This window comes from Eschscholzia californica, unplaced genomic scaffold (assembly GCF_041429995.1).
Source record: "Eschscholzia californica isolate CP2 unplaced genomic scaffold, dmEscCali1.0.p SCAF_1, whole genome shotgun sequence".
Taxonomy (NCBI): Eukaryota; Viridiplantae; Streptophyta; class Magnoliopsida; order Ranunculales; family Papaveraceae; genus Eschscholzia; species Eschscholzia californica.
Window position 1 is genome coordinate 43,267,223 of NW_028238198.1, and position 18,218 is coordinate 43,285,440.

At 38.2% G+C, this 18,218-nt stretch overlaps 2 protein-coding genes and 1 long non-coding RNA gene across 4 annotated transcripts; 2 read left to right on the plus strand and 1 right to left on the minus strand.

Annotated features, from left to right (window-relative positions):
* The first annotated feature begins 4,634 nt into the window (after positions 1-4,634).
* LOC147567004 (polyadenylate-binding protein 2-like) lies at positions 4,635-9,357 on the plus strand. Of its 2 annotated transcripts, none has more exons than XM_086653609.1 (7): positions 4,635-5,386; positions 6,108-6,883; positions 6,993-7,070; positions 7,174-7,263; positions 8,172-8,471; positions 8,571-8,795; positions 8,896-9,357. In XM_086653609.1, the coding sequence occupies exons 1-7, from the start codon at positions 5,119-5,121 to the stop codon at positions 9,121-9,123; spliced, it is 1,965 nt and encodes a 654-aa protein (XP_086509735.1). In that variant the 5' UTR covers positions 4,635-5,118; the 3' UTR covers positions 9,124-9,357. The 2 variants fall into 2 exon arrangements, with proteins under 2 accessions (XP_086509735.1, XP_086509736.1); XM_086653610.1 differs by having other exon boundaries at positions 8,580-8,795.
* A 352-nt stretch (positions 9,358-9,709) lies between these two features.
* Positions 9,710-14,093, minus strand: LOC147567005 (ABC transporter F family member 5-like). The gene is made up of 9 exons (XM_086653608.1): positions 12,689-14,093; positions 12,110-12,451; positions 11,720-11,860; positions 11,344-11,523; positions 11,095-11,250; positions 10,680-10,781; positions 10,406-10,534; positions 10,155-10,259; positions 9,710-10,028 (listed from the first exon to the last, which is right to left on the minus strand). Exons 1-9 carry the CDS (start codon positions 13,577-13,579, stop codon positions 9,933-9,935), a joined length of 2,142 nt encoding a protein of 713 aa, XP_086509734.1. The 5' UTR covers positions 13,580-14,093; the 3' UTR covers positions 9,710-9,932.
* Positions 14,094-17,149: 3,056 nt separating this feature from the next.
* Positions 17,150-17,903, plus strand: LOC147567006 (uncharacterized). Its single transcript, XR_015237521.1, has 2 exons — positions 17,150-17,357; positions 17,719-17,903. It is a non-coding gene; the product is annotated as an uncharacterized LOC147567006 (long non-coding RNA).
* The last annotated feature ends 315 nt before the right edge of the window (positions 17,904-18,218 follow it).

Genomic DNA, 18,218 nt, shown 5'->3' on the forward strand with positions numbered 1-18,218 from the left:
GACGGGTTCTAGTCGGAGCTTTAGTGGTGATTGATGTGATCGGAGCAAAAAGGGTTTCTGGAACGCCAAGTTGAGAGTAAGTAATTTCGAGTGAGAGCGAGATGATCCTCTCTGAGAATGAGGCCTCCTCTATTTATAGAACTTAGAGAAGGATAACCGCCCATGGACGCGGGTTAGTTAGATCCGGAATAGTGGGATCTCATTAGAGTGTCTTCGTAGCCGTTGATCTCTGGATGGGGCGTCGTAGCCCTACGATGCCTGTTGTCTTAGTCCGCTTGTTACCGGTAGAAGAGGTCTGCTATTCCCTCAAAGTAGCGCAAGACTCGGTCTTCTACCATGACCTCAATGTATAGCGAAATGTTAGGGATTGAGGTGACTTGTTCTTTAACTGCTAGCCACGTGGTGGCGTGACCCTACGAAGTCCGAGTGAGTTGACAAGTCAGGCTAGGGTTGTCACGCTAGAAGAGTGGGCTAGGGCGAGCATGCCAGAATGATTGGGCCTACTAAGCGTGTTGGGCTCGCTAGTGAGGAACTCTCGATGGGCTTCCATGCCAGGCTCGTGGGGTTGCTAGAGGCGCACACTCCATGTTGCATGAAGGCGGGCGCATGAGGAAGGCCCAACCCGAATTCCGTCTCCTTTGAGCCCAGATGCCGTTTTTGGCCAATACACCTCTTCTAGTAAAAAGATATTTTTGAAAACAAAATAATATCCTAGTAGATTTGTTACTTAGAAGATTAAAATTATAGTTGTTCAAAATATTAGAGGTTCATATTTAATTAAAGGTTGGCTATACACAGGGGCGGATCCATGGGGGTGCGAGGGGGTGCGGCCGCACCCCGTGGATCCTCCCGAAAAAAATATAATAGTATTAAATATACATGTAACTATGTAAGTATACCTTATATATAAGGTCTGATGCAATAAGATGACAAAGAGAAAGCCTTGGCTTAGTGGTTAAGGTGTGGGTTGGCTTGATGGCGAGATTGTGAGGATGTGGGTTTGAATCCTTTTTCAAACATTTTAATTTTTTTTTTTTACATTTATATTTCCAAACTTATATACCCCATCGGGTTTATAAATAACATCGAGAAGTACTTAGCTCAACGGTTAAGCCTTTGCATTCTCGGTGGGTGGGAGCCATTAGGTACTGGGTTCGAGTCTCATTGAACTATTTTTAAGTTTTAATATTTCAAGTTTTCAACTATCCTAAATTCCTGTAAGGGTCCGTTCGAGGGAAAATCTAGTAAGAAAATTTGATTCCATTTGTATGTAAAAATCGAATTCGCATGAGAAGAAAAGGTGTGAAAATAATCTAATTTTTTGCCACCTTTTAGATGATAAAATTGAAAACACAAATCTTGGAAAACTTAAATTGAAGCTTGCTAAAGTCGCTTAGAATCGATGGAATTGCTTGAAGATTGACGAAATCGTTTCAATATCGACGAAATTGCTTGAAGATTTCGATGAAATCGCTTGAAGATTTACGAAATTGCCTGAAGATTGATGAAACCAGGATGCAAATCGAATTTTCTCTCTCTCTCTGTCTTGGCCTAATCTGTTAAAACCCTTGTATAAACCTGTTAGAATTAGAAGAATCCCTAATTCGTATAACCCTGAAATAGAAATAATAAAGAGAGAGAGAGAACGAGAGAGGGAACTGGGAATGAGATGAAATTGACAATGAGTCGATTATGAAAACATTTCAAAATATGAACTCTCTGAGGTCAATTTCATTTGTAATCGTTGAAGTATTAATGTAATTAATGAATATAAATATTTTGTTAATTAGTCTGTTTGCAAAAAAAATAATTTATTTAAGTAAATAAATCCGCACCCCCAAGGTGAAAATCCTGGATCCGTCCCTGGCTATACAGGAAGAAGGGAAAGTCGACAAGTTGGCTTTATAACCTAGGGGTAATGATGTGTAAAAAGAAGTAATGTTACATTTATATACCATTCAACTTGTTGAGAAAAGTACATGTTTCTTTATTTTATCAAGTCTCGGTCAATCTGTTTCAACAAAAAAAAAAAAGTCTCCGTCAATATATTTATCCATACCTGTTTTTTTTGTTGAAAGTATACACAGGTGTTTTTGTTGAAAGCTTTTTATAAGTAGGTTGCATAGTCAATATATTTTAACAAAAAAAAAGGTTGCATAGTCCATATATTTTAACAAAAGAAAAAAGGTTACATAGTCAATCAAGTTATTCTACCAAGTGTAAGCACGACACACCAATTTCTTTCTTTTGTTTTTTTTTTGTTGAAAGGAAAATGCATTAAATTTAGAGTCTATTACAATAACCAAAGTAAAAAAGTAAAATGCAAAAAACAAAGTAGCAGTACAAAATAACAGAACTGAGGAAATTCATAATATAACTGCGATTTGTAGCGCCTTCTTCGAGCATCTCCAATGCAAAACTCATAAAAATCTCTATTCATCCTATGTGTTAAGTTCCAATTGAGATTCTCACTCCTAGGTGGCCTTAATAGAGATCCTCAATTTTTTTTTGTCTCCAATGCAAAACTCTAAACTTATCTTATTTACTTATGTGGCATAGTTATTTTTGTCAACAAAATAATTAGTTATTTTAGAGAATATAGAAGACTCGATTTTTATTGGTTGAAAATTAAATATTGATGAGTTGGACAATTAGAAATATCTTAAGAGGACACTCTAGAAATAGAGTGTTCTCTTGAGATATCTCTATTCCACCCTCGACACGTCATCTTAGAGATCCAAATAGAGTGTTGCATTGGAGATGAATTTTAAGAAAAAACTCTAAAAATCCTAGGTGGCACTTAGAGTTTCTAAGATTGAGTGTTGCATTGGAGATGCTCTTCGTTCTGAAGATTGCAGGTCTGACAGCTCAAAATAAAGATAATATGAAACCTGATCTCAAGAGTCCTCCTGTTGATTGAAAGATAATCCTTGTATCTAACTTCCTGTAACATTGAAGATGGATTAGACATACACCCAAAGTTCCCCGAAGAAATGAGGATGTCTGCAAGATGGAACCATATGATGATTCCGAAATATCCCGTCAGTATTCTCCATATAAAGAGGCCATATCAGCTCGAGTTCTACAAAGTAGAATCAGGTCAGACACTAGGATTATTTTTCAAATAGCCCCCAACTTTGTGACCGGTTTCCTGTCTAGCCCCTTACTTTGTCATAAATACACAGATGGCCCCCTTTTTCAGATTCTGTTATAACACCGTTAATTAGTCATCACCTCTCTCTGCCACCTTACTTTCTTGCCACCTCATCATCTTCCCCGGCGAAGATCGCCGGCCAACCAATTTTCCGGCCGGCGACCTTCAAACATTAAAAAAATATTATCTCTCCTCTCTCTCTCAATTTTTTTTTTGTAAATCTCTCTTCTCTCTCTCTTTAAAACTCCGGCGAAGGGAACAAACCTTAAAGGTATGTTCAACGAAAAGACCTGTTCACGAACGATCTGTTCGTGAACAGGTCTGTTCGTTGAACAAACCTTGAAAGTCTATTCAACGAACAGACTCACCTCCGGCGAAGGGGTTTTCCTTCGCCAGAGTTTTAGAGAGAGGGAGGAAAGAGATTTAAAAAAAATATATATATTTTTTTTTAAGAAAGAGAGAGAGAGAGAGAGAGGAGATATATATATATATATATTTATGTTTGAAGGTCACCGGGCGGAAAATTGGCCGGCCGGTGGGAAGATGATGAGGTGGCGAGAAGGTGAGGTGGCAGAGAGAGGAAATGAGTTGGATGAGAGAGAGGTGATGACTAGTTAACGGTGTTATAACGGAATCTGAAAAAGGGGGTCATCTGGGTATTTTTGACAAAGTAAGGGCTAGGCAGGAAACCGGTCACAAAGTCGGGGGCTATTTGGAAAATAACCCTAAAATATAATCAGTGTTTATAAGAACAGGTGAATTTTGTTGACCACAATGTGTGATCAACTTTTCGTTCAGCTCCGAATCGTATTTGAGGTTTCATTTTTACCTCTAATTTTATGTAATTTTGGAAACTTAATCTTCATGTGTTTGTCATTAATTCTTTGTCATTCTTTTGATTTCTTCTTCTCCTCCATTTCATCGCTCTCTTCCACTTCATCTTTCTTTTTATTCAACCATTGGATATCGCTTCATCCAACCTCTTCCATTTCATCTTTCTTTTTATTCAACCACTGGATATCGCTTCATCCAACCGCTGTTGGTGACTCCATTTCTTCTTTTTCTCTCTTCTCTCAATCATTATCCCCATCACCTCTCGTCCTCTCCGCAAAATTCAATTACGAGGGTTCCACCCCCTTGAGCGAAAAAGGGGATAACTAGTAGTGAATACCTACTAACAATCCTAGGTGGGCTAACTACCAATCACCTCACATTTCGTAAAAATATAAAGGCTTCATGAGTTGATGGTTTGTTGTATGATTAGTGGCTTATGGATAAAATGTTTGTTCAAAACTATTATCTAATTTTACCACCACAAATGTATTTTTAGCTATTCTCCAACCAAAAAACTATTGACCTGATTCTTAAAAGCATTATACAACATATCTATACCAATTCCTTGTTGACTTGACTCTATTGAATTATCCTAAGCTTGATTTTGATACGTTCAAAAATTGATATTAGCTAAACCTACCAAAGTACCAAACACATTTACTAGTATTAAGAAATGTTGGTCTTTCAACAAAAAAAAAAAAAAAGGAAAGAAATGTTGGAAAATTTCTTTGTTATGGAGGGTACAACGGTAATTGAGTAATACCCTTTCATCGTCAACAACGAAAAAAGCGCATCAACTTCGGAGAAATATCTAATTAAAAATCGCCACGTCAGCATATAGACATACTCAACGCGGGGACTTTGAACTAATAAAAACTGAAAAGCTTGGCCTTCCTCACGAAGCATTGCTTCGTTTCAGTTCCATCCTTTAAAGTCCCGTTTGCGGGCTTTTTCTCTCTCTCTTTAGAAAAAAAAACCTCCCCGAAAAAACCCAAAAACATAAACCCTAGAAACCTTGATCAATTTACGTGTTTGAGATCAAAACCGAGAAAAAACTATCATTATTGATAATTATTTTTGTTTCTATCAATTTGATTTCAATAGTTTTTGGAATTTGAATTGTTATTGTGATGGCGAATGTTGTTCCTCAATTACCTGTAGCAGTCATGGCGGCTTCGCAGCAACAACAACAATTGCAACAAGCAGTTCAGAATCAAGGAGGAGGATTTGGTATTGCTTCTTTGTATGTTGGAGATCTTGATCAATCTGTAACTGAAGCACAATTGCATGATCTGTTTGGTCAAGTTGCTCAAATTTCATCGATTAGGGTTTGTAGAGATCTCGTTGGAAGGGCTTCTCTTGGCTATGCATATGTTAATTACCACAGTACTCAGGATGGTAAGACCCAAAAAAAAAAAAATTTTTTTTTACAATTTTAGTCAGTTTATAAAATGATCACTCTTATATTTTAGTATAACTGATTGCTTAATTGTTTATTTGAATGCTGTCTGTTGTGTTGTGTGATATATATGTTCTTAGTTGAATATTAATTTATTCTATGTTGATCAATGATCGATGTATTTTTGATGTCCTTGAAAGTACGTGTTCTTATGGATACAGGGTTTTCCTCTTTATCAATTGAATTGATTGATTGGCTGTTTGCATATCTGAAAATATCCGATCCAAATATAATATAACACAAATAAATGTAAAACTTCGGGATGCAGAAATTTATATTAGGCTTATTGGCTCAGATAGTTTTTGGATGTATCCGAAAACTTTGGGATGTGGAAATGGGTAGCTCAGGTATTTAATAACTTTCGGATGTTTGAAACGGTTTCGGATATGGATACTGTACTCTCTGGCTCTGTTCCGTTAATCATATCATACCATAGCAACAAACAACTAAAACATGCATCCGGATGGTTGGTAACGCAAACAGTAGTGTCAGTACATTTGTGACAGTTCATTTAGTCTTATAACTTTTTTGGACTTCATATGCATGGAATGTCAGGAATTTCGCTTTATGTTTCATTGTACCAAATCTGTTTAAGGTTCATCTCGGGTTTCACACTGGCATGGCTTTTCTTGAATCTTATTGTTTTAATTCTAATTGCAGCTGTTAACGCTAGGGAGATTCTGAATTTTACGCCAATAAATGGAAAGCCTATCAGGATTATGTTCTCACATCGAGATCCTAGTATCCGAAAAAGTGGTCTTGCGAATGTATTTATAAAGAATTTGGACATGTCAATAGATAACAAGGCATTGCTTGATACTTTTGCTTCTTTCGGTACCGTTCTTTCTTGCAAGGTGGCCGCTGATAGCAACGGTCAATCAAAAGGTTATGGATTTGTTCAATTTGAAAAGGAGGAAGATGCCCAAAATGCCATTAAAAATCTGAATGGTATGTTGATGAATGATAAACAAGTCTATGTTGGCCTTTTTGTTCGCAAGCAAGACAGGGATCAAGCAAATGGATCACCAAAATTCACCAATGTATATGTGAAAAATCTGTCGGAAACAATTTCTGATGAGGACCTTAAGAAAGTTTTTGAAGTTTATGGTCCCGTCACTAGTGCAATTGTTATGAGGGATGAAACTGGAATTTCTAAAGGATTTGGATTTGTTAATTTTGAGAACCCTGAAGATGCCGCTTCTGCTGTGGATAAGCTGAATGGCATTACTAAAGATGATAAGGTGTGGTATGTGGGTAGGGCTCAAAAAAAGTATGAGAGAGAGGCTGAGTTGAAGGCCCAGTTTGAGCAGGAAAGAAATGGTAGATTGGAAAAGTTGCAAGGGGCTAATTTGTATTTGAAAAATCTTGATGAAAGCATTGACGAGGAAAAATTGAAAAACTTGTTTTCTGACTTCGGTACGATCACGTCCTGCAAGGTATTTGCCGATGAAACTTCACTCCTATAATTAACCATTTGCTCTCTCTTTCTCTTTCCTTGTTTTTTTTTCTTATAATAGTGGTTTTACCTTTACAAAAAATTTGTAGGTGATGCTTGATCCCCAAGGGCAGAGCAGGGGTTCTGGTTTTGTTGCATTTTCTACACCCGAGGAAGCTACTAGAGCTGTAAGTGGGAATTATTCTTTACCTTTTTATCTAGGATATTCTTGAGTCTCCCCCTCTTTCTGGATGGCTTAAATTACTTTGTACTTCCAAATTTTTTTTTTAGGTAAATGAAATGAATGGGAAGATGATTGGAAGGAAGCCACTATATGTCGCTGTGGCCCAACGCAAAGAAGAAAGGAAAGCGAGGTTACAGGTGCCTCACTTCTGCAAACTAAGAATTTTATGTGAAGTTGCTTAATTTTCTGTGCTGAGTATTTCATTGGTTTCGCTATGTGTGCGTGCAAAACACACACACAGACACACACACACACACAGACACACACACACACACACACATGCACACACGCACACACACACACGCACACGCACACACACCACAAGTGTATATTTGTTCTTGCAGCTTGCTCGTGTTGTGCGGTACTCGATAGTTGCTACTAGTGTATAGTTTACCTATGAAGGATATTCACACAGCCCGAATGTACAGTTTTGGACATGTAGCCTCACAGTTCCTTGCTTTTTAAGTCTACTTTGAACTTTGAAGAAGTACGTAGCTTTGTGAAGACATGTTCCCATACACATATGTCCTTTTGCCATTCATGTTGTTTTGGTTAATTAGGGAGGGAGGAGGCTTTTTTTTTCTTTGTCAATACCAATAAAGTCTTCTCATACAGATACAATTTAGATAACAGATATTGTAGACCGTCTTCTCATAGCTTAACTGTGTAAATACCTAGACATGTCCATTACTTGGTAACAATCTTTTATCTTTTCTTTTCAATATTATCCTGATATATGAATATCTTTATTCCCTGGGGCGTTCTTATATGATTTTCTAAATCAACAACAAAGGTTTGACGGATTGAGATACCAATGGTTGTCTGCCTGCCAAGTTTCTGTCCAGTTCAAAACTCCCTTTTTGTGGTTTTGTTGAATTAATCGAGATCAGTTTTTTTCGAGAAAGTAGTAGTTAAGGATTTTCATTTATTTCGAACATTAGAAGTATCAACTAATCCTATTTAGTTCCTTGTTCATATTTCATTATAATTTTGTTGCTCATTAGTTCTTCTGATTACAAAAAATTGTTTTGTGTTATTTGTTAAGGCACATTTTGCTCAAATTCGAGCACCTGGGGTGCTGCCCACTCTTCCCTCTGGTATCCCTGGGTTCCATCCTGGGGGGCCTAGGCTGGGACCTCAACAGCTGTATTTCAGTCAAGGAACTCCAGGTATGGTACCGCCTCAGTCCCCTGGTTATGGATTTCAGCAGCAGTTCTTGCCCACAATTCGGCCAGGTGTTGCACCAAATTTTATGGTGCCATATCACCTCCAGAGACAAGGGCAGTCTGGACAGAGGTTGGGCTTCAGGAGAGGAGGAACCCCACAACAGATGCAGCAGCAGCAGGTATTTTTATCTTTGGCTCGGTCTGTATATTTCTAGTATCTAGATATCTATTTCGCAAATCATGCATGTATCTGTAGATGTGTTTTTGTGAATATTTAGTTGATGCAGCGGAATTCGAATCAAGGAGGAGGGCCTAGGTACATGGCCAACGGACGAAACGGGCTAGACCCATCTTCTGTGCTCCCTCATCAGGGAGGTCTTATGATGCCTTTGCCGCTTGATGTATCTGGAATGCCTATGTCTCCAATGGAACGAACTGGACCAGTTCCTATACGCACTCTTGCTTCTGCTTTAGCTTCCGCAAGCCCAGAACAACAACGCATGGTAAGTGACATAGATTACGACCCCTTAAAAGTTGAAATAGTACAAGCATGAAATGAAATCGTTCTTCTTTTCTGAAGATATCTAAATGTGATGATTTCAGATGCTTGGGGAGCAGTTATTTCCGCTTGTAGATTGCATAGAGCACGAACATGCAGGTAAAGTTACTGGGATGCTTCTAGAGATGGATCAGACAGAAGTACTCCATCTGATAGAGTCACCAGATGCTTTGAAGAAGAAAGTGGGAGAGGCAATGGATGTTCTCCAGTCAGCTGCTTCTTCTGGAGCTGATGCTACTAGTCAACTTGCTTCGTTATCGCTCAACGACTGAATCCACATCCCTTTTTCAGGGTCTGAATGGATTTATAATCTGAGAGGAGGTTTGAGTATGTTAGAGAGAGAGAGTGTGAGGTATGGGAGAAGTGAGATAAAGGAGGGTTGGACAGGTTTAGTTTACTCTGCAATTAGACTTATAGACTTGGTTGTTTGAATACTTGACCGTTTGTTCCTTGTTTTCCAAAAGATTTTATGATTGAAGAAGTGGGGTTAGCCTAAGTTTCCGTTATGGTATATTAACATATTTAATTAGTGAGCGTGAAGGCATAGTGAACCCATCTTCTCTGCCATAAGTCCACTCCATGTCGAAGTATATTGAGATAATAGTTGAGCTGGCCAAATTCTAAGTCCTGATTCGTGTTTTTCGCTGCCATCATAACATTTTGTTATGTTAGAGAGTGAAAAAACAGGAAAAAGGCTTTATTTCTGGCCTATTCTGGATTGAAGACACCAGTTTTAGCAGTAATTGCCCTACTAAATGTGGGTGAGACATCTATCATAAGAAAACAGGAAAAAAGACTTGTATTAGTTGCTTCGACCACGGCAAAGTAAGGTATATAAAACCAGTGCAAATTCATACGTATCGTAAATTTAACATTGAAAAATGTATGTAGAGTTTGAATATATATACATTTTCAAGAACATAAAGAGTTCTCGGTCATTGCTTGACCTATTACTAGATGATGATGAGGTTAATTTACAGAGAGTGAAAGGAACACGGCTTAGTTTATTTCCAGAGTCAACAGAACGCGGAGAGACAGCCAGAAAGATAGCTTCCTCTGTGAGTCCGATAGCTTCCTTGGTTTAATTCCAGCGTTTTGCATTCTTAGTTCCTTTTGATTTAGCTTTCGCCTGCTGAAACGCCATCCTCTTTTGTTTCTTCTGTGCTTCCTTCTCCGCCTATGTATTCATCATAACCAAGATAAGCAAAGAGGATACGTCCTATACTCTAAATGCTTTCGACACTTATCTGGTTGCTCATTTATTATTTATTAAAATAAATTTCGACAAAAAGATGATTAGTACCTTTGACATCTTAGACTTGGCTTTTACTTTAGGAGCCTTTTCTTCAAGCTCTGCTTCTCGTTCAAGTTCCTTCTCCCTCGCATCAAGGTTTTTCTCCAAATAATACTGTCCAATATTCGAAATGTAAATTAGCTTCAAGACCGATCAGAATGTGAGAAACTGAAAATTTCTTTTATGAAATGGGGGAGAAGCGAACTACATTTTGCATACGCATTAACAAGCCATCAACTTTCTATCAGAAGAGCACTTACATTGTAATCCCCTGCATAGTCTTGTAAGTCGCAATCTTTGACCTCCACCACTCTATTCACTATTTGCTTAATAAAGTATCGATCATGAGAAACAGTAATAACGGTTCCCTGGTACGCTGATATTGCCTCCTGTAAAGACAGAATTTCTTGATTTTGATGAGGGATTTCAAAGAAATATATAACATGGCGAGAAATAGTTCAAGAAAACAAAGGGAGAAAGTGAAACTCGTTAATGTTTGAAAAAAACAAGTACAAACTACAGAGAAATGTATACCTCAAGCATCTCTTTTGATGGAATATCTAAATGGTTAGTCGGTTCGTCTAGGACTAACAATGTTGATGGTTTCACCATAAACTTGCAAAAGGCAAGACGCGCCTGCATATAAAAAGTAAAGATCAAGTTTTTTTTTTTTTTTTTTTGCGTAGTACGGGGAAGAATGAATACAATTATGATAAAATCATATCTAACTCTGATTGTAATAATAATAGATTAACAAGGGAAAATATCCACCAAGGAATTAAGCTATATGTTCTTCCCCAATTGCCTTTGAGTTGGATGACCACAAATTTAACACTATTCTACAAAGGTTATAGCAGATACATGAAGTGCTAGAAATCACATAATCACTGAAAAGAAACGACGCTGGTTCACGTTTCCAAGATTTTCCATAGATTTTCCATAGATTTACCTTCTCACCACCACTCAGAAGGGAGACCTTCCTATCAAGCATATCAGACTTGAAATTACAACGGCCAAGTAGTCCCTTTATATCATCCAATCTCCAGTCCTCTGCAGCTTCTTCTACTGTCTCGAGCACTGTTTTCTCTAGATCAAGTGCTTCAGCCTGAAATGGAGTACATTAATCTCATCTGGTTGGTTCATGCAAAGTACTGAATACAGTAATAACAACGGGGCGTAGTTATTGATGATGACAAACCTGGTTCTGCTCGAAGTAGTTGGGAAGAACATTATGCTCCCCGATCAGAACCTCACCTCCTCTTGTCTTCTCCAAACCCATAATCAGTTTAAGCAATGTGCTCTTTCCACATCCATTGGGCCCAAGAATAGCAACTTTCTCACCCCTCTGAATTGTAAGATTTGCCTTGTTAAACAGGACCTGGTTCACAAGTTCATGTTAGCGTGGAACTATACAGTGACAAGAAGAGAAACCTTCTCGAGAAAGAAACCTAAAAGAGAAGTAGCTACTAATAAGATGTAACTTCAATGCAGTCATTCTGAAGTGCCCAAGTTGTATATGTACTTAAAACCTAACTGCACTAAAGAATATTGTGCTAAAGAATATGAGTACCGACCTTCTCATCGTAGTCAAATTTTAGGTTTTTAACTGTCACTACAGATTGTCCACTTCTTCCACGCTCGGGAAATCTGAACTTCATTTGTTTCCGTTGGAATGGCTTCTCTATTTGGTCCTCTTCTTGGAGCTTTTCAAGTTTCTTTTGGTTATAAAAGACACACAAAGAAATCAAGAGTGCATTAAAATTTTGAATGCAAAAATTTAATGGCAACAAATAACAATACTAAGTAGATGAATATACTAACTGAGCTATTATAACTGAAGCTAATAAGAGTAAGACACCCCTTAGGAGTTCTTTTGTTAGTATAAGAGATAAGCGAGGGTTTCTTATAATAGAAATGAAACCGACCATGATTAAAAATGACACTTATAGTCAATCTTGGTATACCTTTTCTGCAGTAGATGCACGGCCAGCATTAGCTCCGGCACCCAACCTGCTTATGATGTCTTTTGTGTGGTCAATTTGTTTCTGCTGCTTCTCCCATGCAGCAAATTGAGCTTCTATCCATGCTTCCTTTGCAAGGATGTACTGAGAATAGTTCCCCTCATAAGTCCTCGATACGCCCATATCCGTTTCAACAATCTTTGTGCACAGTTGATCAAGGAAAGCTCGATCATGAGATATTATCACCATAGGTACGTCTTGCTTGTTAAGATAACCTTCAAGCCACTCAATCGTGTCAAGATCAAGGTGATTTGTGGGCTCATCAAGAAGTAACAAATCTGGATCCTGCAAATGAACGTATCCTCGGAATTAATATTACAGGTTTACTATATTATCTATAACTCCAAGTGCCATGGCACTGTTAAACTACTATAGTTCGTAAATTAAACCAAGTTCGAATGTCATCTCCCCAATTCTCTCTCTCTCTTATCCCTTGCACTATTTCCTACCTAAATAACCTATGTTTCTTCGTTAATAAAACATCAAAGCAAGCAAAAAATAAAATCATAAATAAGTACGCACCTGAAGTAGAATTTTTCCAAGTGACATTCTCATTTGCCATCCACTACTGAAAGAAGCTACGAGTCTATCTGAATCTTCAGGTGAAAACCCAAGTTCAGGCATCATTTTATTAATCTTAACTTCAACTACATCCAAATCAATAGCTTGAGCTCTCCTTTGAAGCAAATCCAATTCATCTAAAAGCCTACCCATTAACCCTAAATCCTCTACTGAACTTTCAAGAGCCTTTTGTACTTTTTCCAACCTCTCAGCAATTTCCATCTCCTCTTTAAAAGCACTCATAAACTCTTCTTTCACTGTTCTACTCAAAGAAACCTCAAATTCTTGACTCAAAAAGGAAATCCTCATATTGGGCTTTGCCTTAATAACATTACCTGAATCAGGTTCTTCTTGCCCTGTAATAATCCTTAATTGGGTAGTTTTTCCAGCACCATTAACACCAACTAACCCTACTTTTTCTCCTTTTTTCACTTCCCAATTCACATCTTTCAAAATAGTCACTCCTTTATAACCTTTAGTAATATTTTCTAACCTAACACCTGAAGAAACACTTGATGCACCCTTATTAGATTGTTTACTATTCCTTTTCTTATCAGGTTCATCCACAGAACCCTCAGCCAATAATGATTCAATTTCTTCCCTAGTTGTTTTAGTTTCAGTTTCAATAGCAACTGATGAAACCCTAAGTTTATTTTGCTTCCTAGGGTTATCTAAAGTAATACTACTTGTCACTAAATCTTTACTGTTAGTTCGTAATGATAATGTTAAAGCAGCTGAAATTGGCCTAAAATGAGGCCTAAAACTAATCTTTCTAGTATCTAAAATTGTTGAACCAGTAAGAAACTTACTTGATCGAAGCTTAACCCCTTGAAATTTGTGAGATAAATCCATTTATAACTTAAAAACGAAAAAAAAGACAGATTTTTTTCGAAAAAATTGGGGGTTTTGAAGAGATTAAATGATATGGGTAGTTGAATAAACTAGGGTTTTTGAAAAAGAGAGAGAAAAGAGTTATGTGAATTAGGACTGAGAAAATTTCTCTCTTGCTGAAGTTGTAGAGAGAGAAATACTCAGACCATGGGAGAAGGAAGGAGTTAAGAATGAAGATGGGAGGTGATATAGGAGTATTTGTTTATGTGGCTACAAAAAAGAGAAACCTTGTTGGGGGATAAATAACAGGTTATTATGTGGTTGTGGGTAACCAAATTAAGGAAAATCACATTTGTCCACATAATTCTGCCACGTTGGCTCGAAAACTATGTTCCACGTGTCACATGAAGTTGTGGGGGCATTAACCCAAACCACATGACTCTAAGTTACCCTTTCTCTCTCCTATCTGTATAATAAAACACAAGATAAAAAACAGACCGGAAAAAACGTCATTTTCAAAAAAAAAATGTTGTTTACAAAGACGCAAAATTTACAATATAATCCTAAAATATAAGAATAGTCATGGAAGGAGTCATGTTGGGTATTTTGGGTATTCACGAGATAATATTTCTTTCTTTTTTATTTGAGAATAAAAGGTCTTGGAAAGTTTACATCCGTCATTTTTTTTTAGGACGGGAGAGAAGAAATGATGCCAGTGTGAAGGCTTGAAGTTGCTCAATATTTTGCTTAGTTGCTTTAATCTATAAAAAACTTAACCATTCACTTTCTCTCTCAAGGATTCAATTAAACTTCACAACGAGGACTTGAATCTTCACTTTATCTCTCAAATTTATGGCGAGTAATCAATTCGTTTGAGCAATATTATGAGTATCATAATACTTCATGGATGAAACAATCACAATAATACCATAAATGATTTCTGGTGAATAATCTAACTTGTTAGTTATGAATCTAATATTATAAATTCTCTGAACCAGTGATATATGAGTAAGCTAATAATTCATGAGATGAAACAATCACAATATTATAAATTGATTTCTCGTGAGTAATGTAACTAATTTATAATTTATAGCGGGTGAGTATTCATGATAACAATCTAATATCATAACCAACAATTGCTTTGATTATGATTAATTGTTTAGTTTTGAGAATCCATTGATAATTATTATATATGAACTATGATTCTTACTGGCTTATTAGTTATGAATCAATTGATTGTGGACGGGTAGAAAGTCACACGTTAGAGAGATCTTTAGGTTGACACCCAACAACTAGGCTTCAGGCCTTCAAATAGACGGGTAAACAGGCAGAAGGTCGGTTCTGGAAGTCAGGTAGCTGGGTTGACGAACGCCCGTGTAGGAAACAACTACTGGTAGGCTAATGTCAGGGTAGGAAACGACTACTGGTAGGCTAACGTCTGGGTAGGAAACGGGTATTGGTAGACCTGTACAAGAGGAAACAGAACCGTGAAGTCCAAGGGCATCGGTTATGGTGTCGGCCAAGGACCCTCCGACGGTTAAGTCAGTTACTTAGTTCAATTAAATAAGATAAATAGAACGAAGATAGAGTTACTAATGATATCAGCGTGGCTGTAGCATCAGGGGTGGCAAGACTCGTAGAATGACCGGAGCTCGGTTCGGAGTGAAGAGTCGGGGTAACTTATGGACTACTTGGTCGTCAGAGTAGATTTTGGGTTAAAGAAGAGTAGACTTCTGGTTATGGAAGAATAGACTTCTGGTTAGGGAAGGGCAGACTAGCAATAGGAACAGAAAGCCTCCAACAAGCTTTGATGAGCTATAGTAGACACTTCTAGCCGGAACCTGTTCTTTAGATTAACTTAGATCGGAGGTTGTCGGGGTAGGTGACTTCTAGCCGGAGTTTTCTAGTGGAAGTAACTAGACATGAGGTGATGAGAGTAAAATGGTTTCTGGATGAGTAAGTGATTTCGAGTGAGAGTCTGATGTCATTTCCAAGAGTGAGGCTTCTTCTATTTATAGAGTTTAGAGGAGAGTAACTACTCTTAGAGCACAGGTTTGTTAGATCCGCAATAGTAGGATCCCACTAGAATGCTTCGTAGCCATTGATCTCTTGAGAGGGCAGTGTAGCCCTATGATGCACGTCACCTTAGTCTGTTCGTTACCAGTAGAAATGGTCTACTACTCCTTTAAAGTAGTGCAAGACTTGGTCTTCTACCATGACTTCAACGTGTAGCGAAATGCTAGGTTGGAGTGACTCAATCTCTAATTATCTAGCCACGTGGGCGCTCAACTAGTTGGAGTGCGAGTGGGATGTCATGGCAGACCATGTCTTGCCATACCAGAAGCGTGGGCTTGAGCAAGCACACTAGGTTTTCTGCGCTACGAGGCGTGCTGGGCTTGCTAGGTTAAGGGCTTTCGGTGGGCCTCCTTGTTAGGCTAGCGAGGCTACTGAAGGCACACCTCTCATGTTGTGCGAGGGTGGACGCGTAAGGAAGGCCTAGTGTAATTTTTTGCTAATACAGTTTGTCCCCTACTCTTTGAGTTAGCGATGGATGACTTAGGGAGTAGTTGTAGTTTACAATGATGGAAGCGGGCCTAGAAGCCTCGTCTCACCTTGTTTCTCCATGTAGTATGCCCGGGCATTTTGAGATGAGCTCGAAGGAGTTACGCAAGGGCAACGAATATTTGAGTCAAGGAGACCCATAACCCAGAGGGAGCGACGGGTGCTAGAGCATTAGACCATGCTCGGGATGTGGCATGGCGAGGGGGAGATGCCCCGGTTGACCAGGGCGAAGAGGAGTGACTAGTCGGGCAAGAGTGTTCGGACTAGGATGCGGCAAGGCAGGAGCGTCCTGTACACGCAGGCAGGATCGTCCATCTCTGCCTGGACGCGGCTAGGGCAGGAGCTTCCTACCCTGGCCGGGATGCAGCAGGGCAGAAAGTCCTGCCCTGCCCGTCGTGCGGCAGAGCGGGAACTTCCTGCCCCGTCCTAGGCAGTTTTGTTCTTATATATATTAGTATCGTGTATGTATACTCGTCGGAGTTACCTGAAGTTTTGCTCCCGAGTTCTTAGCTCGGTTCGACAAATAAGCTGTTTCGGCAGCGCGACAACCGATATTCTTCAGGCGGTCTTGATTTCTCGCGTGGTGGTGGGCGAAGTTATTCTGCCAAGTCTTGCTTCCTCCGGTTGTTTCTTCTCTAGAACATCTTTAAAGGTTGGGATGTGCCGTGTGGCGGCGAAATGTGTTGGACGTCGTGGTCCGTCTAATTTACTTTGCCACTCATATATAAAGGGGTTGGACCCTTGTTGTTTGCAAGTGGTTGTTGAAGTGGCTTTTGGAGAAGATTTTCTGGAGAAAAAGCTTGGAGAGAGAAACTTCAGTAAAGATTTTGAGGTAATCTTCAAACTTTTTTTAATGAATTGTCTTTTGTAAAAATATAATTAATAAAGGAGAAAATCCCAATGATTTTGTTTTAGATAAGGAAAATCTATTTGATTTTGTTTTAGATAAGGGAAATCTATTTGATTTTGTTTTTTGAAAAAGATTTTCTCACTTTCACAAACATTCCTTAGACTTCAATCCTATAAATTACCCTATAAGATAAAAGCTTAAGCAAAAAAGAAAATTTAAGAATCAAATTTTATTAGAGTAAGATGTCGACTGAAATGAGAAATACAGTTGTGATGTTTCTGGTTGTATTTGTTGTGATGGCAATGTTTATTCAACAAACTTCAGCCCAGGATCGAGCCGAATGTGTGGGGCAGTGCCTGAAGCAATGTAGTGGTATCACTGGTGATGGTATCTATCTCCCCACCCCTCTATTCATTTTCAAAACCAATTTTTTTTTTGAAATGGCATAATATATGTATTCGATGTACGAATGTTTTAAAGACACCCATAAAGGGTTAAAGGCGCCTTCTTCCGCAGTAAACTCCCCTTTAAATTAACGAAGGGGCCTTCAACACTTATAAGACATCCCTTCGCTGCATACTTAGACATTTTATTTTATAATGGGTAGATTTTCAGTCTGGTCTCTCGAATAGATAGATCTAGAATTTTCTCTGTATAATAATAGAAAAGAAAAAAAAACATGTCTACCACCCATGTATACTGCTATTACTAACTTCTTTTCGTCTAAATTGGTGATTTTTTTTTGCAGATAAATATAATTGTCTTTCTGAATGCTATTTAAAATGTCCGTCGGTGGCCAGAGACTTAGTTTCATCAATAAAAGGAGAATAGTTTCTCATATTCAACTATAAATGAAGTTGTACAATTTTCATAAGATGGGTTATAATGTTACTTAATAGTTTATGGAAATAATAAAGTACTTCATTTATGAAAGTTATTATCTCTTCTAGAATTTATTACAAAATAGAAATTTCAAATATGCATCATAGCGCCTAAATACTTGATTCATCTATGAAAGAGGATAAGTTCCTAATATTTAATCATGAACCAAGTAATACTATCTTTTTTCAATAAGATGGGAGATAATGTGATGCACCCGAAAGGTTGCACACCCAAGCGTAGGTATCAAGTATTAACCCGGCAAAGTCGGGGTCGATCCAAGGATAGGAAGGTGATTCGGATAACGAAGGGTCTTATATGCCGGTTTAAGTGTCACTAGCTTACTTAGACAAAACGGGAAGAAACCAA